General features: G+C 48.1%; 1 protein-coding gene across 4 annotated transcripts in view; it reads right to left on the minus strand.

Annotated features, from left to right (window-relative positions):
- IFI35 (interferon induced protein 35) overlaps window positions 1–24,466 on the minus strand; it is a 247,484-nt gene that overhangs the window by 48,671 nt on the left and 174,347 nt on the right. For all 4 annotated transcript variants that reach the window (XM_086924056.1, XM_086924058.1, XM_086924055.1 and 1 more), the window contains one exon: window positions 16,698–16,884. In XM_086924056.1, coding sequence (XP_086780182.1) covers window positions 16,698–16,884 — 187 coding nt within the window. The remainder of the gene's footprint in view (window positions 1–16,697; window positions 16,885–24,466) is intronic.

Here is a 24,466-nt window from a genome sequence, read left to right on the forward strand (position 1 = left end):
CCATAGGAGTGACTTATAGGTTAATATGTGTCTCTATTTAAAGGTAGTTATAGGTATACTAAAACTCAGTAAGGGGTGTTTACACGACCTTACCCAGGCTGCAAGTGCAGACCTGTGGTGCCATTTTGGAAGGCTTACCAGGGGTGGCATAATACATGCTTCAGCCCCTGGTAAGCCTCTGGGGTACCTATGCCCTTGGTCTTTAAGGGGGTAGTGAGTGTGCTTACAACATACAACAGTTCTTCGTATAATCAGGCTGAATCCTTACTCATATAGATTGAGTCAAAAGTCCATTTTTTTATGTAGAAAGGAGATCTTTATTGATTCAAGTAAAAGCATGAACAGCCGACACGTGTTTCGCCCCCATGCCCTTGGTACCTAAGGTACCATATACTAGGGGCTCACAAGGTAACTCAGTAACCAATCTGGGATGTACCTAAAGTACATGGTATCAATTTAGAGAGAGTACAGCTAGGCTGTGGTCCTGGTTAGCAGGGCAACAGCCAGACTAAAGTCGAAGAACCAGTGAAACACAGTAAAAAGTGTGGGTAACCATAGGAAGCAGACCCTACTCTCCTACACACCTGACCACCCTCCTGGGACGCTGCGGATCCCACAGACTCAGCCTACTCCCACAAACAGGAGGAGGCCCAAGCCAACGCACACTAGGTGTTCAGGGCCCGCAGGGCAGCGCTGGTCGAGGCGAACATGTTGCACCCCCAAGAGTCCAGCGAGCTGGCCTTTCAGGATGGCAGAGTCAACAGCAGCGGCAGGGAGGGAAAAGCAGTCCGCAAAAGAGGACTGGAGGCAGAGGGGTGGAGGGAAAGGGACGCATGCCCGGGAGGTGCCGGTGCAGAAGATGTTGAGGCACTGGGACACCCTGAGGCAGGACACCTGCAAGCCCCCGTCAAGGAAGAAAGGAGGGAACCTTCACATTGGAAGTAAGATTTCCCTCCTACCAGAGCCCTGGTGGAGGGCCTCCAATAGATGGTCTGCCTGAAAGTGAGCCACCGGGTCACCCATACGCAGAATGCCCACAGCCGTGGTCACCGCATGAGCGAAGGCCGCACCCGCCTCCGTAGGGCCCAGCAGTGGGGAAAGCAGCTCCTCCGTGGGCGAAGGCTGCAAACGAAGGCGACCGTCCCCAAGGCCAAGCGGGACGGTCAAGGGCCAGACCTGGAAGTCAGAAGGAGCCGAAGAATGAGGGACATGCCGCTCTTCCGACGAAGCCACCTGCGCGAGGGATCGAGACAGGCCTGGGGAGTGACACGAAGCACTCCACCAGCCGCGGCCCAGAATGAGGCGGAGATCGCTCAGCAACCCACGTGGCTGTCTCAGGGTAGTTCCAACCTCCGACTCGCCCTCCGTTGAGGCAGCCGCCTGTGGGGAGGGACGAGAGGGGCCCGGAGAGGGACGAGGGGTCTTCACCTGACCTCGACCCAGAGCAGGACGAGGAGAGTTCACCGACCCCTGTGGCTCCGTAGCGGCGTCACCTCGACCTTAGACTGGACCACCTTGTCAAAGGACCAAGTGGGGCTCGGGGATGCGACCTGAGCCCCGGCGACCTCCCGCAACACCACAGGGACTCCCGAAGGAGTTTGAGGCAAAGCAGAGACGCTGTGGCCTGAAGACGGTGCCCCAGAGGAGCCGCACACCAACAGCACCACATCCTCAAAGCCTGGATCCAAACCAGTCGGCGCCGGAGCCACCGGCGGCGCCGCGGAGGACCCTGTACACGGCGAGGTGTCCGCCGACGCCCCAGGAGGGGAAGGAGGGGGAGGCGCCAGCGAGGCCTGCAAAGCCGCCGCGTATGTCTCTATTTGGACTCTCGACGCCCCAACACCGGGAAACGGTGGATAGGACGACACGTCCACGTCCCCAGCAGGCTGGAAACCAGCCACCAGGGACAAACTGCAACACTTACCCACCGGGGAGAAACGCTCCTGTGATATCGGAGAAGGGCGAGGACGACGACCATGGCCGTCCGCCGAAGCAGACCGAGGGGAGGATGTCGACCTGGAGAGACGCGCCAAGAGAAGTTTCATGTGGCGCTACCGCCGCGACTTCGGCTTCAACTGTTGACAGGTTGACAGGCCTCACAGTCAGTTGTGCCGTGATCCTCCCCCAAACACCACATACAATGAAGTGCGGGTCCGTCGCCGACATAAGATGCCCACAAAACCTACAAATTTTGAAGCCCGAAGGCATTCGCACACTGTGAACACACAAAAGAAATGGAGAAAAAAAGGTCCCGAAACAGGCCCGTAGCAAGGAACAGATCCACGTTGCACGCGGAAAAGAAAAAAACTGACGTTGGCACGCCGGGGCGGGTCTTATGTGACCTCGCTGACGTCACGTTTGCGGAAGACGCCTGGGCGCAGTCAAGTGATGTCGTCCCGCCCCGGCGCGCAGGGATGCTTTTGCAAAAAAGTTTCCGGATCCAGTCTCACACCTGGAAGTAATTCTATGTGAAGGAATCTGCAGCTAGTAGTCATCAGATATAAATATTATCACTTATTTGACATTTAGCCTTTTTGTGGCCAGTGCGTAGGATGAACAGGATCTCAAGGAATCTGCCTTCAGTATATTCATAAAATCCTTACCAGTAGGGAATTCAGGCGATCACCCTATAAGCGGCCTAAATCGTGAGCAACGACTCTTGCAATACCTTCCCTCCACACACATGGAGCTTTTGCATCCAACAGCTCCATCTTGAAACCAGAATTCTGCCCAAAGCCAGTTCCCTTGTTGGTCATTTTGACTAGCAACAGAGTTGAACCAAGTTGGATCTGATAGTATGTCATTTTGTCAGACATGTGCTCCAGTCTCTGACAAAGCAGCGGTGCCTGTCAGGTTGTGCATGCAAATGCACGACGTGCATTCCCAGCATTGTGGCGGGCGGTGCTGTGAGCACCGCCTGCCACAATGTTGGGAATAGGGTTTGCCACCGCCACAGTGGCGGTGGCATCCTAATGTCAGGTGCAGGACCGCCGCACCCCTTGCGGACGGTCCCATTACGTGGCAGGCGGACATCGTTATAGACCCCTAACTTGGTATCTCTTTGGACTTTACTGTTCTTTACGGTCTATTGTGCAGGTTACCCACATCCCTATGGATGTATTTTTTTGGCAATTCGATTCAACCACTGTACCATTAATTATTGTGGCCTATTGTCAATCCTAGCCTTGAGAAATCCCTCGGCCAGTTGCCCATCGGGCGAAACACGGGTCAGCTGTTTTTTAGTGTGATTTCACTATTGGAAAAAATAATTTAAAAAGGCACATCCTTCCAACCTAGCACAACGAACATGAATATTTGAAATTATTATTCCTTTCACTGCATTGGATTAACAAGCACAGACCTCCACCCACAACTCAAATGATCCTCTTTCTAATAGCTCTTGGGTGCAGCCATTCGTGAGGCATGTGCCATCTTTAACATTGGGTCTTGATCACTACAGCGGAAATCCTAGATTCATCCACCCACCTCAGCAAACCATACATACATACAGAATGATAAGACCGTACCGGTATCCCGGAACACATGAGATTTTGCAGTCATAAAAGAATATATTACTTAAAGGTATTAACAAAAGCTATGTAGTGCATCTGTTGGTTAATCGGTTCCATTCCTTATTCACAGATTTCCATGACCTACTTCTTCATCTCCCCATGACTTCCCTCCATGAAGAGGGAGCCTTGCAACTTTTGTGTGTTGAGTTATGGGCTTGTCTCTTAGCTCCCTGGACACACTGTTGCCTGTTTCACAGCTCAGGGCATAGAAATGGACCAATGGCAGTGAGTAGTGTGCAGTGGCGGCTGCCTCGGAAAGTGGATGGTGGGGGAGTGGAAAAGGATTAAAAAATAATAATAAAAAAATTAACTCACTTTTTTCTTTGCTGCTGCGCCACCACCTTTCATCTGTCCTCTTCAGGTCTGCTACAGCACGGGAAGCACTCAGTTTTCCTGGCTCTCCCAGCCAGTCACAATGCTGCAGAAGCAGTACCCTGATTGGTCTGAGTTTCCTGTAAAAGTGTGCAGCGAGGCCCACGTGGTTGCCTGACAGATGTCTTACAGGGGGACACCACGTCCCAATGCAGTAGCAGCTGCTGTCGCCGTGGTAGAATGGGAGCGCAACCCCGTCGGAGGTTCCCTTTTAGCCAGAGAATAACAGGCCTTGATACGCAAGACGACCCAGCAGAAGATAGTACTCTTGTGTACAACCCAGACTTTCTTGGTGGCCACGTAGCCAACAGACAGCTGGTCATCCACCTGGAACTGTTGTGTGCGATTCAGATAAAAGGTGAGTGCACGTTTTGGATCCAGATGGTGGAGCCCCTCTGGAAGGGTGCGGAAAGAAAGTGGGCAAGGTGATAGTATGCCCGATGTGGAAGGGAGGATGAGTGCGAAGCACAACCTTGTCCCGGTGGACCGACAGAAAAAGAGGCTTACAGGGCAGAGCCTGGAGCTCACTCACACGCCTAGTGGAGTTGATGGCAACCAGAAAAGCAGTTTTCAAAGTTAATAAATGAAGAAGACAGTTGTGAAGCGGGTCAAAGGGAGCGCACATCACATAGGTAAGAACCAGATTCAAGTCCCAATGTGGCATTGGAAACGGAATAGGAGGGAAAAGGTGAGTAATACCTTTGAGAAATCTATTTACAACAGGGGACTTGAAAAGAGAGGGCTGATCAGAGAGCCTGAGAAAGGCCGAACTTGCAGAAAGATTGCCCTTAATAGTGCCCAGAGCAGAGCCCTGCTGGGCCAGAGAAAGAAGGAACAAAAGGACTTATGAAATTGGGCAGAAAGGGGATCCACAGCCTTTGCTGTGCACCATGCCACAAATTTGTTCCACCTGCAGGTGTATACCGATTTAGTGGAGGGACGCCTGGCAGCCAGAATATCACAGACTTCAGGAGGCAAGTAAAAAGGAATCAACTGTGGCCGCTCAATCTCCACGCATGTAGGTGGAGGCTGGACAGGTTCGGGTGGAGGACCGTCCCTGCTGCTGCAACAGAATATCCTCCCGCAGAGGCAGTCAGATCAGGGGATCTGGGTAGAAATGGTATAGGCGGAAAAGCATACAATAAACCGTAGCGCCACTCATTACGAAAAGCGTCGCCGAGCGATTGCCACTTGGAAATTCTAACGCTCAGAAGTGATGACATTTCGCGTTCTCTTCGGTGGCGAATAGATCTAACCAAGGCTCTCCCCACTGTTGAAAGAGATCTTGCGCCACCTCCGAGTGAAGACGCCATTTGTGATCCACCATGCACCTAGGGCTGAGTTTGTCTGCCCTGGCATTCAAAGAACCTGCCAGGTGTTGAACCGTCAAGGAAATGCCTTGACATTCCAGCCATGTCCAGAGGCGCAGAGCCTCCTAACATAGGGTCCACAACCCCACCCCGCCTTGTTTGTTGCAATACCACATGGCAGTGGGGTGGTCTGTGAACACCTGCACAACTCTCCCTTTGACAGAGGGAAGGAATGTTTTCAGTGCAAGTAGGATCGCCCGGAGCTCAAGAAGGTTGATATGGAGCCTGGACTCTGCAGTAGACCAAAGGCCTATGATCTCCGCCTCTCTCATGTGGCCGCCCCATCCCACGAGGGACGCATCCGTCACGACTGTGTGCTCCGGTTAGGGAAGGGAGAGGGATCAGCCGTTGACCAAATGCTGGTTTGTGAGCCACCACTGCAACTGTTGTGCAGTGCCCTCCGAGATCTGGACGTACTCAGACAGGTCCCCTTGATGCTGCACCCACTGGAACTTCAAGTCCCACTGCAGAGCCTGCATATGCCATCTGGCAGATTGGTCAGCAGGATGCAGGAGGCCATGAGGCCCAGCAGCCTCAAGGTCATCCTGACCGAAACCCAGGACAAGGGCCAAAAGATCGGAAATCATAGCCTGAATGTCCTGGACTCGCTGTTCGGGAGGATAACCCCGAAACTGCGCCATGTCCAGTACCGCTCCGATGAAGAGGAGCTTCTGAGAGGGATTTAGGTGCCACTTCGGCATGTTGATGGAGAACCCCAGCAAATGCAGGAGATCGGCCGTAGTCTGGAGGTGGGAGAATACTGCCTGGGGCGAGCCCGCCTTCAAAACCAGTCGTCGAGATAGGGGAAGACTGGAACCCCTGTTCTGCACAGATGAGCTGTGACAACCACCATCACTTTCGTGAACACCAGAGGGGCACTGGTAAGGCCAAACAGGAGCACGCTGAACTGAAAGCGCTCGTGGCCTACCGTGAACCGCAGGTAACGCCAGTTGACAGGGATATGAAAGTAAGCGTCCTGCAAGTCCAACGCTACCATCCAGTCTTGCGGGTCTAGGGCAGACAATACCTGAGCAAGTGTGAGCATCCTGAACTTCTCGAAGGTCTAAAATAGGACGCAGGCCCTTGTCCTTTTTCTGAACCAGGAAGTAGTGGGAGTAGCAACCTCGACCTATGTCTGGCGTCGGAACGCGCTCGACGGCCCCCTTGGCCAAAAGGGCCGCAACATCCTGCTGGAGAAGTGCCAATTGATCCCCCAACATGCGGTGGTACTGAGGTGGCATGGCTGGAGGGGTAGTCTCGAAGAGAAGGGAGTAGCCCAGTCGGACTATCCGCAGAACCCACCTATCTGAAGTGATGGTGCACCAGTGGGGAAGGTGATGGCGAATTCTGCCACCCACTGGCATGTGGTGGGCCTGAAACACCGGACTAGGAAGGTTTGGAGGCAGTGGCTGCAGGGAAGGTGGTGGACTGACCCGTCCACTGGCCCAGTGACCCACCACTGCGGGAACCACACCCGCAGCTGCACGGAGTCTGTTGCTGCGCAGGCCTGTGGCTCAGAAACAAACTTGTTTTTTTTTTTTTTTTTGGTCCTCATTCTCCACCCACCTCGCTCCATTCTATCCTAGAGATATTGGCACACTGCCTCAGTAAACTGGATATATAGGCGCCTAGAAAGGTTGACTTCGCATATCAGTGTTGTCAGATACTCAAAAGGTTTTTAAGGAGACCTGAGGGGAGGCGTCTTACCGGGCATTGACCAACCCATCCGCATCAGGACGCAACCTGATGTTTCGGGATATACCTGAAAAATGGTAGGGCAGCATAATCATCGGACAGGGGGGAAAAAACCCCCCATCCGTCGTCTCAATGTTGCCCCCATTTCAAAAGATTCCAAAAGGCTTGTTTATTTTGGTTGCCCAATCTCATTAAATCCAATCTAGAAACCTGCAATACTGATGCCTGCCAGTCTAGAAAAGAAGGTGGTGTAGGTTCCTTTCTCTCCTGGCCAACAGGATAGCATAGAAAAGAAGTTGTTTGTCGGGGCCTATAACGCCCTCCAATAATGTTACCAATAAGGGGTTAATTATAATGTGGCAGCCAAGCGATGTTGTCAATGATCTACTTATGGAGTCCCAAAAGGAAGACAGAGCTGGGCAGTCTAAAAACATATGGAGATCAGAAGCAGCTATTGTCCCGCACCTCGTACATAATACTGGCGAGCCCTTTGATAATTTTGAAAGTCCTTCCCTACGAAATTTACAGGGTTTTTGGGGGTTTTGACTACCCCCTTTAATCAGATTCTTCAGGAAGGGGTATCTCCTCCAGCCTCGTGGGATAATGCTTCCATAACCCTGATCCTAAAACCTGGTAAAGCTGCATCTCTTTTGTGGGTCCTACAGGCCGATATCTAAACTTAACGCTGACTGCAAAATCTTTACCTCTGTTATGGCCAAAAGACTGGGGGTGGTAGCAGGTGACATCTTGCATCAGGACCAAAGGGGCTTCGTTAAGGGTCGACAGCTCTCTGACTTGACTTATGATTTGGTAGGGGCTATTGACATTGCGTCTACCGAATCTCTTGCCCTGGTTGTCTTGACACTCGACGCTACTAAGGCCTTCGACAGGGTCCATTGGTCATACCTGTCGGGGGTCTTAGGTAAGTTTAATATTGGGGAAAAATGTTGTCGAGCCGTGAGGCTGTTATACCAGAATTCCTTGGCTTGTCTTTTGGTGAACGGAGCTCTTTCCGACCCTTTCAAGATCACAAAGAGAACGAGTCAGGGTTGCCCACTCTCCCCTCTCCTGTTCGATTTGTATATTGAAACCTTTGCCCAATGGCTGAGGGATGACTTTAACATCTAACCCTTTAGGTACAGGAAGTGGGAGAGGAAGGTGGCCCTTTATGCGGATGACAACTTTATCTTCTCTTCTGAATTGCATACAGCTCTTCCCTTGGTGATCAAACTAGCTCAGGATTTTGGAGCAATCTCTGGTTATGAAATGAATGCCTCCAAAACAGAGATTATGGTCTGGAATATGGGGGAGACCCTGGCGGGGGTGCAGCTTAGCTAAAAAATGAGGTACCTTGGTATCAATATCCTTCAGATGTCGGCAAATTAGCTGAAACCAATCTTTCTCTGGTGGCGAAGGATTGTCCAAAACTTATGAGAGTATGGTCTTCATTACCCTTGTCTATCTTGGGAAGGGTAAATCTAATAAAAATGTCAATATTACCCAGAATTACTTTTCTTTTTAACACCATTCCTCTTTATTTTGAGCCTGCCTCCTTACTTAAGTTGCAGAGTGATATTAATTCATTTATTTGGGCTTATCATACACCTAGGAATGCCTGGAAAAAACTCAGGCGGCGAAGAGAAAAGGGAGGCATAGCCGCTCCGGATCTTCAGTTGTATGCATGGGCATTTCAACTTACCCATTCTTGCATGCTACTGAAGATGCCCACCAACACAGGGGTTGGCTGTATGTTTCAGGCTATGCTTAGTGGGGCCAGGCTATCACACAAGGGTTTTATGTTTAAATTTGGGGATCCCAAAATCTTAAAAAAAATACAACTAAAGGTCTTACTGGGCTTAGCTAGAACATGGGCCAAGCTGCGAAGCTCTGTAGCGCTAGGGTATTTCTCTAGTACGGCACCTTTGTGGGACACACGGGGGGGTCCGGGATGGCTTAAAGATAGACTGGTCTTGCCCTTGAGAGAAGCTGGTGTGGAGGTTTGGGGAGATCTGTTTGTGGAAGGAGTCCTTATTTCGAGGGAATCTCTCAGGGATAGGGTCAGTTCTAGCCTCTCTAGTTTTAAATACTTACAGATGGCTAGTTGGGCTCAGTCGCAGACAACCACCCAGAGTAAATACCCATTTGGAGAAGGTAACCACCTTGAGTTTCAGCTTATTAATAAAGTCCAGGCAAAAAAGGAAGTCTCCTTCTGGTACCATGCAATATTAGATGAGGTAGATGGCGAATTTCAACTAGCCGATAAGCTTTGGGGCAGTTCCTTCTTGGACTAGGACGTTGAAAGTCTTTGGCTAAACTCCCGTAAGACATTGTGGGATGTAGTTAAACCAGCATGGCTCCGAAGGAATCACCTCTTCACCTTGCATAGGGCCTATTATTCACCACAGAAACAAACGTGTTTGGGTGCCCCTTCCTTGGCCACGAAAGGAGTGAAAAGCAGAAGGAGTGTGCATTGCCAAAATGCCTAAGGACTTGGTCGTAGCCCTAACTCCTTAAAACTCCCCAACGCACTGTGGTGTTCACAGACTGCAGGCCTGAACTGTCGGGAAGTAAAACATGTCTTCCCAAATTGCTCCAGTTTCTTGGATTCCCTGTCCATAGGTGCGGAAGGGAATGCACTAGGCGACGCAGAGGCTTGGACAACCAAGCTCTCAGGGGTAAGGGGTTGGGAGAAGAAAATGGGGTCGCCCAGGGCCGGGCAATGGCATTTGGCCACGTTCTTATCCACAGGAGCCCCTGTGTTGGGCCTGGACCAGGTGCCCAAAAGAACGTCCGAAAGTGCATCATTAAAGGGCAGCGGCAGCTCCGCAGAGGAAGCCACCGGCCGAAGCAATTCTGTCAGGAGGTTAGTCCTGACGGCCACCGTAGGAAGCTTGAGGTGGAAAGCCTTGGCCGCACTACGCAACACCACAGAATATGTACCACCCTCCTCCGTAGCCACGGGAGGAGGAGATAGTGTTCAAGGTTCTGGAGTAAATTCCAGGTCACCTGCATCCTCCATTTTCTCTTCCCAGTCGGGGTCTAACTCGCACTGGCCTGCGAGAGGGTCCCCAGACACCTCCCAGTCCACCACAACCAGCCGGGCAGGCGGAAAAGAAGGAGGTGGATGATGAAAGGGATAGAAATCCCCCATCGGTGTCGGGATCGGCGTCGATAGACACTGGTCCGGCACCGTCCCCACGTCGGGGTGGAAGCTGGAGAGCTGGCCAACGCCGCTGGCGGCGCCGTCGGTGGAGATCGTACTAGGCCAACCGACATCAGCTGGGATCCAAGCATGGATCCATGGGGGTCCCTCGGCGTTGAGACCGGCGTCATAGACTATGTCGGGGCCGGAGCAGACTACGTCTAAGAGCGAGGACCCTCAGTCGGACCGACACGACAGGGTCGAAAGGCGTGCCGACGGGCCAAAGTCATGTGCCATGGCTGACAAGAACTCCTGCAGCTGGGATTGGAGTTGCAGTTGGACCCGGATAGGGCGGGTAGGCCATCGGCAACTACGTAGGCTCTACCGGAGCTGTGGGGGCGGCGCCACCCGCACCCTCAACCGTGTTGCACGACAGGCTAGGGGAAGCTGAAGAGCCACAACCCTCATCCTTGTCATGCGACAGGCTAGGGGAAGGCTTAGAGCGACGTCGCTTCTTCGACTTCTTGTGCTTCGCCTTACCTGACTCCGACTTCGTCGAACGATGGTGATGGCTGCTCTGCGACCAGTCCCTCTACCTCCCATGGGACCGGGACCCTGAACGGCGCAGAGCCGACTCCCGGGCCTCCAGCAACTTTTGGGACAGCTCCCGCAAAGTTTCCGGGGCCAGGGCCCAACATTCGGGGCACGACTCGGGAGTCGTGGCCGTGCCCCAGACAGTAGAGACACTCACTGTCCGTCACCGACATCCTGCGGGGACAAGCCGCTCAGGACTTAAAACCAGGCACCCTTACACACCAGGAGTCAAAGACTCAAAAACCAGAGACAAAAGCCCCAAAAAGTCAAGTCAAAAATTGACTGGGGGTACTACGCTCTCTCAGGATCTGCGCTTGCTGGCGTGGAAAAAGAAAGAACGGACGTCAGCGCGCGTGTCTAAGTAGCTCCAGCGACGTCATCTTGGCGACTATGACACCAGTGACATACGCGGAGCCGTACGACAACGTTTACCGACGCGCAGGGGTTCTGCTGACGAAAGCTTTCCGTATCCAATCTGACGCCTGGGAGTTATTCTAAGGTAAGGAATCTATCATTAACGTGTTTCTTTCAGATGGATACAGTAGTTCATTGTTGTGTGTCTCTCTCCTCCAAAACAGTTTGTGCCATTACTGCACACTATGGTATTTCCTAACTGGAATGCTCCATATGAGGACTCAAAGGATATATTTAATGACTGATGTGCGTCTCTTTACCTGAACATGTTTTATGATAAAACTGCATTATATGTAACTGCCCTGCTGGTGACACTGCCAATGTGAGACTGAACTGCGGACATGCCACCCCATAGGGAAAATTGTCTATATCCCATCACTTATGCTTACATCTGAAACATATTGTGATTAATAGCTAACATAACATTTATGCTAATGAATCACTATCAAAAAACGGTATAATAAGTGATGACTTCTTTCCATGTGGTGCGCGTATCGTATTTCTAATAATTTGAATTATACATTTTCTTTTGCTTTTTTTCCCCCTATCCTTTGCCCTACATACATTCCCTTCACCTAACCAACTTGGTATCTCTCGGGTCCTTACTGTTCTTTATGATCATCTATTGTGCACGTTACCCACATCCCTCTGGATGTGAATTTTTGGCAATTTTATTCTACCTCTGTACCATTAATTATTGTGGCCTATTGCCAATACCAGCCTTGAGTAAGCCCTCGGCCAATCAGCCATCGGGCGAAACACATATGGGCTTTTTTCATGTGATTTCACTATTAGAACAAATAATTAAAAAAGGCCCATTCTGCCAACCAAGCACAAAAGAACATGAATTTTGGAAATTATTAGTCCTTTCACTGCATTGGATTAGCAAGCACAGACCTTCACCCACAACTCAAACTGTATGTATCTATGTGCGTGGTATTTCTATAGCGAAATAGCCAGCAGAGCACTGCACAGGGTCAAAAGCGTCAATGACTGCAATGCGAAGTAGCTGGGTTCTGAGAGCTGTAATGTCCTATTACTGCACTGTCATGTACTTTTCTTTGAAAAAGCAAGCTGTCCCTGAGGATTCAAGGAAAAGTGCTGGTAGGAACCTGGCTCTGTATATGGTATACCACTAAGTGGTTATATCGTGCACAGAGTCCAGAGATTCCCCCATGAGTATACAGGGCTCAATGCAAACCCAATGTGCTCTATTGGTGGTAATGTAGGCCTAACACAGAGGAGTGTAAGAATTTTTTTGTGCAAAAAAAGGAACAATAAGGGACACAAGACTCAAAAAGGAGATCCATACCAATTTTAAAAAAATAAGTTTGGCTTGAGTTTTATTTTAAGACCAAGATCTTTGCAAAAAGGTGAGTCAGTTTTTCAGAAAAATACTTTAGTCTTTCAAAAGTCGACAGTGCAATTTTGAAACATTTAAATGTTAACCTATGGAGAAAAACAACAATGCAGTTTCACAGATAGTTACCCAATTTACAGTTCCAGTCTACGGGCTTTAAGGTCAGCAGAACTCTTCACCACCAGTGGCACAGGAGCGGCCGGGTGCAGAGGTCAAATTTGAAGATAGGTCCAATGCGCTTTAATAAATACTGGGGGCGCTTGAAGCCCAGCTGCTTGCATTTAAGTAGATTGGTTGCAGGTGACCAGCTTCGAGGGTTAGAGCAAGTAAGGGGGGCATAAGGCAGCACCAAACATACACCACCAGCGGCACAGAGGGTACCGGGTGCAAGGTGCAAAGACAGCGTTGGGCGCCCAATGCTCTTCAATGGAGAAACTTGTTGGACAAACAGGCTGCAGGCATCAACTGGAGGCTGCACAATGGTCATCAGCGACAGCAGAGGTAAGTGGAGATGTTGTGAGTCATAGGGACACCGCTGATGAACCCCTAGGGCCCTGGGGCTTCGGGTGCAGGGGAGTCATTTGACATCGGGTTTTTCTTACCAGGGCCCGTCACGGTAGGGGTTATCCTCTGGATTCAGACTGCAGGCATCGTCGTGAGGTCCAGGAAGCGTCAACCAACACTGGACTTCAGGTCAGGATCGCTGGGGAATCTGTTCTGGAAGGCATCGGGCGCTGAGTAGTCAGGATTCCTTTGAGTAGATTTCTTGGGGATAGGTCCGCTGTCCTCTGGAATTCTGCTCTTTATCAAAGGTCAGGCAGTCTTCCTCAGGTTCTGGAGGTCACTGGCTGCAGGATAGGCGTTGTCTTCTTTTGCAGAATCTTTGAGGAGGCCGCTAGGGATGGGGCCAAGTCAGTAGGCGTCTTCAGGCTTCGCTGCACGGTGTCTTCTTCGTCCTTTTTCTTAGCTCGGCAGGGAATAGTTTCAGAGTCTGGTGGAGCCACCTAAATACTAGATATTGCGATGTTTTAAGGGAGTGACAGGTAGGGGCAATAGGCACCTTACCTGGGGTGTCTACACTCTCAACAATACCACCCTTCTGTGGGAGGGGGCATAGTCCTAGCCCTGATTGGAGGACTTCCCCCATCTTCAAGATGGTGGGACTGAAAGATGTGCTTCTACTCACCTCCTACACCTTAGGGGTGGCGTTAGCAGAGGTGGGCACATCTCCTATTCTGCCTAACTTTTCCTGCTGTTTTTCCCACCCAACATGAGGTTTTAAACCGGGGGCTGCCATCTGCTGCTAGCAGCAGAGGCTAGGGGTCACATTACAAAGGCGGCAGACCTTTGAAGCTTCCCTCTCAAACACTGGACCCATCCTGGGAGAGGAGGAGTGACACCTCTGCCCAGGATGTGCTTTGTTTTTTGTCCCAGACAACGGAGGCTCTCCACCCACGTTCCAAAAACATGTCTGGTGGTGGCGGGCTGTCTAAAGCCAGTCAGAGACCACACCTGGGTTGGTTGGTTTTCGGGGGCACCTCTGAAGTGCCCTCTGCGTACATGGTTTAATAAATCCAACAGTGGCATCAATGTGGGTTTATTAAGAGGAGTTACCAAATACTCCTGGGTTCAGGGAAGCCATCGTGGTGCTGGGGAACCTCGAGATGTCGGGAGGAAAGTCTTTCTCCTACCACGCAGCAAAAACAACCTCCCCCTACATCTCCGGCAAGTCACTGCTCCAGTTCAGGAAGGACCTCAAGACCTGGCTCTTCGGATGAACCCAGCACTCGACGGAGCTGCTCCCCCACCCCCTTCCCCCTAGTGCCTTGACACCCTCGCGGATGAGTAGCTGTGCTTTACCAACCCGGATTGATTGGTTGATTGATTGATTGGTTGGTTGAGTTATAGAGTTTTTAGCTCTATGGCTGCCCTGGCATAATATCTAAGAATAGACATAAGTATTGTAGCAGCATATCTGCTCATTAAGATATGCCGACACTTGTGGTATAGTGCTACCTGCCCTAGTGCTGTAAGCCCTGCTAGAGGGGTGACTTACCTATTTATTAGGCAGTGCGAGTTGGCATGGCACTCAGGCCATGTCGACCTTGGTCACTTTGGCTGCATCAAGTCATGCATTCTACATCGGTAGTGTGCATGGCCTGGGTGAGTGGTCCGTAGGGGACCCTCTTCAGTCTCAATCCCCTAGGTAGCAAGGTACCATTTACTAGGGACTTACAGGGGACCTGAAGGACCAACTGTGGCACAGTATGTGGGAAAGAAGACTGGTGCTAGGGACCTGATTAACAGGGACCCAGGACACTTTCAGATGAAGTTGCACCAGATAACAGGTAAAATGTGTGTGGGGGGAGGTACTGCAACAGAATCCCATTTTCTCACAGGGCTACTGCCTTGCTTTTTCTTTCGACACTTTTTTGCATCCAGGCTGATCGTGTCCTGGCCACGGGTGTACCGAGAGAGGGTGTTCTTGTCTTCAAGATAAATGTGGATGTTGTCTTCAGGATACTATATGATCAATTACTGGCAGTTTATTTTTAAGGAACAAATCAATTTAGGGAAGACTGAAATTATTTTCTGCTGTTGGTCATAGCCCAACGTCAAGACTGAAATGCAGACATATCTTTTGAATGCCAACCAAGAATATCTTCCCCAGGGAAACACAAAATCACCACTTAATATTGCAGTTTCCTTTGGATTCAATTGCACATACACACCCTCAGACTGCTGACTTGAGAAACAGCTAGTTCATTATTGAATGACTATCCCTTACGGCAAAAATGCAGTAATTAGGATGAACCTCATATGATTCTTGTTTATTGGTCTGCACTGTGGGCAGCAGAACATCAGTTCCAATTAACACTCCTGAAACACAATTCAAAAACCCCTTTCACACAATCCCACATAGGCAATATTGAAAGGATGCCCTCTACTAACCATGCACAGCTACTGGGGTAGCCTCTTAACGCACTACCCAGGAAACAAACTGGGGTCACAACAGGGGTATGAAGTACCATACAAATAATACAATGCAATAGGGCAAACACACATAATATAGGGGAACTCTATAGTTTGTATGCAAAATCCTGATTTACAATGTCAGGATCTGCAAACTATTCTATGCTGATGTGTCAATTAAGACTGTGGAAGCTGTACAGTCATACACAATACTGACATAGAGTGAAGGCAACGTTCTAAGGAAGTGGTTAGTTAAAAACAATGCCTGCTAAGCATTGACTACACAGCAGCTCTATCTTATCCTCGCAACAACCTACTTATCAGAACAAGTTGCCTTAAACATACCACGCCCACATGTGCCCAACATGGCACTGAAGCCATGTAATAAGCTAATGATTCTTTTCAACAGAACAGTCTCCTCAGGCCAAGCAAAGAAGAACTGTGTTCTGTAGTGTGATAAAATAAACATACAAGCCCTTTAGCACGCTATCCATACACATAGTATAGTAAAAGGAACCTTATCAAGATCAGACATATATTTTTTCACTACTTAATCGCTAAAGGATTGCACAAATGGTAGAAATACACTTAACAGATGCTGGTAACACTTTGTAACATGATGTGAATGCTCGCCATGCCATAACTTTATGAGCGTTCTCGTACATTTACAGTGCCTTTCCTACCCTAACAAGTCCTTCTACACCTACGCCTGGAAAGGCCAAAGTTAACTGATGTTGAAAGTGTGGAGTTGTAAGAAAGGGAGACTTCATTTAGAAATTACCTTTCAAAATTCATTTCAGATACCCCCTAACCTTACCATCAGCAGATCTACACAGATGAGAGGCGGAATAAAGATGTAAGCCATGGAAAGCTATGACAAAGTTAAGCGTCAGTGGAGTATGATTTGGGCTTCTTTGAAGAGTTATAAGTGTGGGAAATCTATACACATAGTAAGTGTATGCCTATTGCAATTTCTAGCTTCTTTGTGAACTGGCCACCCGACATTTAAGGGTTGTGGGCACGGTTTTCCCTCCAACAAATGTGGTAAATGTGTACTCCTTGTAAAGGGACCGCCAAAACACAACACCTGAAAAGGAGTGCCTGGTAGTGTCCGTTTTAGTTAGATTTAGCGAAAATCCCTTTAATTTACACACATGAGTGATGTCTCTGGCAGCAACTAAATCAGAAAATAGATAAGAATCTACCTCCTTCTTCAGCAAAGGTAATGACCACATGTCTGGAATCTGGTAGAAACTCGCACTTTTCCACCTCACCACCTCCATTTTTCTTCTTGCCAAAGAAAATCTCCAATTTGTCAATGATACGGTCTTCAGGTATGATCTCTGGGATGTTGGACACCATGACTCTGAAGTTGCACACATGCATATCGATCTACATAGAAGGCAGAAAGCAGGAACAAAAATTTGTTCAGCACATAAAGTAACATTAATATTAATACTTATGCAGAAAAGTTACAAAACAAGTCAACAACCTGCTTAAATAAAGTTCTTATGGAAAGCAATAACGCGCAAAATAAAGTTTCCAAAAGCAGGAGACAATGGAAAGTAGCCTATCTCACCCAGGACAGCACATGGACTGTGTAGCTTGCATTGGTAAAAAAGAGGATGTGGGGAAAAAATAATGGCTTACTGTGGCAAAGTTGCTCCATTCCATTTGAGAATTGCAGTTCACTTTTTATAAAGTTTAACTGCTTCAAGTTATAGATACCCACAATGTTTCTGCTCCTATTACTATCTGAATAGTTCTCAATTAGGAACACAGGTTGAAATCTTCCTCCCGGGAGCATGCCATATTATATCTAGTTAAATTAGTAAAGTCCCAATAAAGATCTGCTCTAGGTCCAATGTTGTCCATAGGACTAATATTAAATGTTCTATCATTGGTTTAACTAGGTAGACTGAAACCGGTGGCACTGCGTTTTGTATCTATAATAACAGCATATGAAGATCAAACACCATGTTTCCAAAACTCTAAAAATAAATCTGAAGAAAACAGCTCTATAATCATTACCACACACCAGGCACTGGAAGAAAAGGTTATAGCATTTGTTTTGTTTGAAAGTCTCCGATTATTGCAACCAGGCCTTAATTAATGGTTCACTAAACAATCACAAGCAACTGCAGGGAACTTCCCATATGATTAATTGAACCCATCGCTGCTCAATTGACTTTGACGTTGTCTGATAATAGCCTAAAAAAATATACTACTTCTGTTTCCATTAAATCTGTAGACAAATCTATATTTGTTCCATATTACTACAACTGGGAGCACATCTACAGTGCTCTGTATTACCCAAAGACATTGCAAGGGCTGAGAGTCCATGGTGATTTAGTTTAGAGACACTAAACTTGTGCACTACAAACAAGATAGTCCTAAAGCTAAGTTTCAACACAGATTACTGCACCAAATTTGGTGTTCAATGATAGGACTGACTTCAGAAGTAAAGCCCGGAATTTTCACTCTGCTAAAGATGAGAACTGTTTATTAAACTCATCGGGAGGAGCAACAGATGCAACAGATGCAGGCACGGCCGGTAGTAGGTGTAACTGCAGGGCGGAGACGTAGGGAGGGGGAAGGGCAGGGTGGGGGGTTGTAATGTATGGATTACGGACTATAACAGGTAAGTAGACTTATAAATAAATAAAACGAATTTCGTTGCGCGCACTGCATCGCATTTGGTGATGCAGTGCACACAACAAAATTCGTTTTATTTATTTATAAGTTTACTTACCTTTTATAGTCGGTCATCCATACATTAAAACCCCCCACCCTCCCCCTCCCCCTCCCTTCGTCACCGCCCTGGAGTTGCACCTACTACCGGCCGTGCCTGAACAGATGATTCTGGAAAGTTGAAAATAGTAGGCTAGAATTCGGGCTCATCCTCTAGCCTGCTCTGTAGGTTACACACCACTGCATTATTTTACAAGGAAGTGTCCTAAAAAGTAAAATACCCCCCTCCCCCCTCCACTTTTAACAAAGCAATGATGGACCATGCAAGTGAAGCAAATGAGCCTGACCCTCCCTAGAAGAGCTCCCATGACTCTGCAATTCAAGTAGTTATCTATTCATCCTTTCACTGAACTGCTAATATTGTAGTTTGTAGTTTCTTACATGTATGTGTAGTTTTGCAGTGTGAAAGATTTTCTGGATTCACAAACTGCGCATTATTCTAGTGGTTGTGTATGCAATTCTCCATAAAATCCTTTGTCCTTCTCTTTTTGCTTTTTGCTGTTGGTGGGCATTAATGCACCACGTTCAGTCCTTCAAATATCCCAAATAGCAATAGCAAAATCAAGCAGCTTCCTTGTACCGTCTAAGGTAACAACATTCTCCCTCACCATTGAGAATTATTTGTTTATAACATTTGTCCACCGGCGGAAAATCAGATCTCCATTACCATTCCCCGACACTACACCACGCGCATCAAACAAATCACTATGTATACATAACATTGCGGCCCTTTTTGAGCAGTGCAGGTTGCAATTTCCATCTATATAAAAACGTCGACAATAGTAAGATGTAACAACTTCCTAACCCTATTCTAGGGTACTAAAAATCAATCATCACGGGTTGTGCTCAGAACAGGAACAGTCCATTTGGTCAACTTGCACAATTAGATATATATTACAGGAAGTTAAGGAAAATTCTACTTACCAGTATGCATCTGTTCTTGGCATGTAGAGCTGCAGAGTTACACACTGTTGCATAGATCACCATCTAGTGTTGGGCCCGGATGTTAGCACTTGTTTTTGTCCTGAAAGTCTTTGGAAGTCACGAGATAGGTGACTACTCCTTTGGATCACATTGCGCATGGGCATCGGCTCCATCCTTTGTTTTTTGCCAGCAGGGAAATGATGGAGCTCTGTAAGAGCAGGAAGGATGCACATGTGAGTTGTATCTAATTAAGATAATACTGGAACAGATAGAGGTAGCCGGGGAGGCGGGTGGGCGTGTGCAACTCTGGAGCTCTACACGCCAAGAACAGATGCATACTGGTAAGTCGCATTTTCCGTTCGAGGCATATGAGCTGCAGATTACAAACATTTGCATAGTTTAAATAGCAGTACCCCCCTCCTAGCGGCGACCACCAGTATCTGTTGCAGTAGTTTGAAAGAGTGTTTTGAGTACAGCCTGGCCCACAGTAGCTTGTTGTTTAGTTTGCACATCTACACAATAGTGTTTTGTGAAAGTGTGCGGTGTAGACCATGTAGCTGCTTTGCAGATATCATCTAAGAGAATGTTCCCTAAAAATGCCATTGAAACCCTATCTTTCTTGTAGAGGGGCTTTAGGAGGAACAGATAATGTACGTTTAGCTTTGTTTTAGCAAATTTGTATGCATTTGATAATCCACCTAGCTAGCCCAGACTTTGATATTGGGTTGCCTTTGTGAAGTGGTGAGAAAGACACGAAAAATTGTTTGGTCTTACGCAAGGGTTGTGTTCTCTCGATGTAGTAAAGCAATGCTCTTTTGACATCTAAGGTATGAAGAGCTCTTTCTGCGAATGTTTTTGGTTGCGAGAAAAATATGGGCAGTTTCACAGATTAATTGAGGTGGAAAGGAGAAATGACTTAAGGTAGGAATTTAGGATTAGTTTGGAGTTATGATGCATTTGCAGAAAAGGTTGCTGAATGGTTAGTGCTTGTAGTTCACTAACTTCGTAGAGAAGTAATAGCTACTAGGAAAGCAACTTTTCATGTTAAAAATTGTAGCTCACATTTATGTAAAGATTCAAAGGGAGGTCCCATTAGCAGTGTGAGAACAATGTTTAAATTCCACACAGGTGAAGGTGGTGCTCTGGGAGAAATTATTCTTTTGAGGCCTTCCATAAAGGTTTTTATGGCCGGTACTCTGAAAAGTGATAGATGCTGTCTATTTTGTAGAAATGCTGCAGTGGCAGCAAGATGTAGTCTAATAGACGTGTAGGCTAAGTTACATCGTAGCCTAGGATGTGTTGGATAGACACATCTAGGGGATTGATGTTGTTGTTATGACAATATATTACAAAACGTTTCCACTTGGCTGCATAGAATGCCCTAGTGGTGGGATGACTAGCTTCTCTAATGACGTTCATACAGTCAGGGGGAAGGTTAAGGTAACCGAATTCTAGGACCTAAGGAGCCAGATCGCAAGATTGAGCTCAGCTGGTTCCGGGTGTCTGATCTCTCCATGGTTCTGGGTTAAGAGGCGTGGAGATAGGTATAGCTTTTGGTGCGGTACTACCGAAAGTTACAGCAATGTGGTGTACCATGGTTGTCTGGCCCAAGTTGGAGCAACTAGAATGAGGGTTAGGGAATGTTGCTGTAGTTTGCGCACCACTAGTGGAATGAGTGGGAGAGGTGAAAAAGTGTACGCAAATCTGCCTGACCAGTTCATCCATATCGCATTGCCTTTGGACAGTGGGTGTGGATATCTGGCGGCGAAGCTTGGTCATTTGGCGTTTTCGTGGGTGGCGAAGAGGTCTATCTGAAGTTGTCCCCACATCTGAACTAACGGTTGAAGAACTTGTGGATGAAGTTCCCACTCGTGGATCTGTTGTGCCTGATGGCTCAACAGATCGGCTATAGTGTTTTGTACCCCTGGAACATGTTGAGCCAAGAGGAAAATGTTCTGAGGTATAGCCCACCTCCATATGTTCTGTGCTAGCTGAGAGACTTGCAGAGAGTGTGTCCCGCCTTGTTTTTGTATGTAGTACATGGCTGTCATGTTGTTCGTGCGGACTAAGACAGTCTTGCCTGATATTTGCTTTTGGAATGCTTTAAAGGCTAGGAATATGGCTAGTTACTCCAGATGGTTGATGGGTGATGGAACTGGTTCTATTGCACTTTTTTGTAAGAGGGATATTACCTCGTGCTTTAGAAGTAACAAATGTTCTTGTGACATTGGACGCTGTTTGGGTGGTATGTTGGGACTGGTAGATGTCAGTTCGAAACAGTAACCAAAGTGAATTATTTGTCGCACTCACCTGTCTGATGTGATGTTTGCCCAGACAGGAAGGAATTGTTGCAGTCTTCCCCCACTGGAGTGGAATGGTGTGGGCGAAGTGGAGGGAAGTCATTGGGTAGGGGTGGAGGCAGAGCGGGAGTTGTTAGTTTTGCCTCTGTCTTTGTTATTGTTTCCCCTTTAACCACCTCTTTGGTAGCCTCTTGTAAAGGTGGATTAGGTAGGGGTTTTGTAAGAGGTGGAGGGGCTATCTGAGGAGTAGCCTCTGGTGGTGCTTCAGTAGGGTGAGCAACAAAAGGAGTGTCTGGGAGCTTGCAACTCCAAGGCTCCCATAGATTTAGCTGTGTCAGTATCCTTTTTCATTTTCTCAAGGGATACGTCACCATTAGGGCCAAATAGGTGTTGTTCATCGAATGGTTGATTGAGGATGGAACTCTGGACTTCAGGTTTAAAACCTGAAATGCGTAGCCAGGAATGCCTGCACAAAAGGACACTGGTATTAATTGCCCTTGAAGCAGTATATGCCGCATCTAAGGCGCAACGGAAAGAGGTATTGGTGATAGTTTTACCTTCTTGTACAAGTTCATTGGCCCTATTTTTATATTTGTCTGGGAGATGGTGCATTATGGATTTCAGGTCATCATAATTTGCCCTGTCGTACCTTGCTAACAGTGCTTGAGTATTAACGATGCGCCATATTTTTGCTGCCTGTGACGCCGTTCTTTTGCCAGAGGCGTTCAGGAGTTCTAGACTTCTTATCTGGTGGGGGGCCTCACCTGATGTTTGGCCCTTTTTCGCGCATTGGACACTACAAGGGAGTCTAGAAGGGCCTTTAATGTAGACTGGGTCTGTAGGGGCAGCCTTATACTCTTTCTCAATCAGGGGGTTGAGGACTTGAGCCCTGACTGGATCTTTAAATACCTCTGGTGCACGCTTAATGACCCCCTTAAGCATGCGTAGAATTCAGGTGGACCTTTGTGTGGTGTCTAAAGTGTCCATTAGAAAATCTTCCTCCATGGGGTCTGTATGTAGGTCACCCCCATTGTATTGGGCAGTTCTGTGGACGAGTTGGTTAAAGCCCATAGTGCCCTATGGGGAGGCCTGGAGGGGTATATGTCATCCTGGGTAACGTTAGGGGTACTATAATCATCCCAGGGATCAGGGGAGTCAGGAGGACTAGTATTCCCTAGTGGTTCATTGTCCGCACCTCCCCCTGTATCATCAGAAGTGTCATCCACATCATCCTCATCTTCTACTGGAGTAGGGAATGGTGTACGAGAGTGATGTGGTGAGGGAGGAGGAGGAGGAGAAGGGATCCTTAATGGAGAGGTAGCGATGTCTCTCTTTTTAGGATGAGGTGCCAGTGCAGGCGCATCTAGTTGTCGTTTTTTGGAGCTAAGAAACAATTAGTTTTAGTATCCTTAACAAGAGTTTTTGGGGTAGGATCTGGTCGAAATAGTTCCTCTGTATAAGGTAGATCCTTCGGTGGTGAGGTCTTTGGATCTAGAGGCTTTTTTAGCACCGACTCGGTAGCTGTCCTAGGTTCTTTTGGCTTCAAACCGTGACCTTTTGCAGTGTCTTTGGCCGGTGGTACGTGGTGTTTTCTCGGTTCTAGGCCTATTTCTGCTCCGAGGCATGGGAGTCGGTGGCAGTTTTTTGGTCGGCTCAGAGTGTGCTCTCGGTGTTGAGGAGCCGGTGCCACTCTTCGGTGCTGAGTGCTTAGATGTTGAAGCAGCGGTCAGCGTGGATGAGGAAGAGGAAGGCTTCTTTTTCGGTGCTGGGATGTCAGTACCGGGGGTGGGCTAACTCGAGCCCGAGTTGCCTGAAGGCTTAGTAGGCTTCTTTACCGGACCCGAAGGCGAGGCATGGGTAGCAGTCTCTCGGTGTGCACCTGGGCCCGAAGGGGAAGGTGTGACCAAAGCCTTTTTTGAGGGTGTCCAGAAAGGGTCAGGGTCAACGCATGTACTTACGACCCACTGTGGCGGAGTGATGTCCTCGACATAGGAGTCCTCGGCTTCGAAGTCACTGACGATGCCTTCTTCGAGCCGCTCCTGTTCTGGCACGTCAACGCCCTCTCTGAAGATTTCATTGGGGATCGAAGATGACAAGCGAGCCATGGTCCTTCGAGCTCGTTGGTCCAGAATTGTCTTTTGAAGCAGAAGGAGGCGCAAGCTGAACAGTCCCTGGCCTCATGCCTCGGTTAGAGGCAAAGGTTGCACACTCCATGGAGATCGGTGTGGGGAAACTTGGATCAACATTGAGGACACTTCTTGAATGGCGTATTTTCAATGAGCCAGAAGATAAGGCCTAGGTAGACCCGAAGACCTTTGTCGACAACCGGAATCAAAGACTTCGAAGTTGTTGAGAGTCGCGTCGTTAGGGGAACGTGTTCGAGACAATACCGTCAAAACGGGTGAAGTATTGCGTGCCGAAGGTAAAATCGATTCCAAACCGGAGCGCAGGAAACACATCCGAGCCCGATGGCGGAAAAAACAAACTAAGGATGGAGCCGATGCCCATGCGCAATGTGATCCAAAGGAGGAGTCACCGATCTTGTGACTTCCAAAGACTTTCAGGACAAAAACAAGTGCAAACATCCGGGCCCAACACTAGATGGCGTTCTATGCAACGGTGTGTAATCTGCAGCTCATATGCCTCGAGCAAGGGTGTTTCATAATAATACTCTTACAAACCCCATACAAGAACCATCACTCGGACAAGATCCCCTGTAGCAATAATAAAAACAGTCCTATACATTCTCCATTCTCAATAATTTTAAAATGGAAACAACTATATAGGTCTTGGGATCATGTTGCAACATCCTTCCAAATGGCGGGAAGGACCAATAATTGGCCTATATTGTTGAATGATCAAATTTACACAAATCATACTTTTCCCATGATGTATGTTGATCATTTTGGGAATATTATGGAGGAACAACCAGCATCAAGTCGCAACGGTGCCTCCATACCGTGCATATTGGTGAGGTACTTGAAACCTACATACATATC

The sequence above is a fragment of the Lissotriton vulgaris genome, chromosome 5 (assembly GCF_964263255.1).
Source record: "Lissotriton vulgaris chromosome 5, aLisVul1.2, whole genome shotgun sequence".
NCBI lineage: Eukaryota > Metazoa > Chordata > Amphibia > Caudata > Salamandridae > Lissotriton > Lissotriton vulgaris.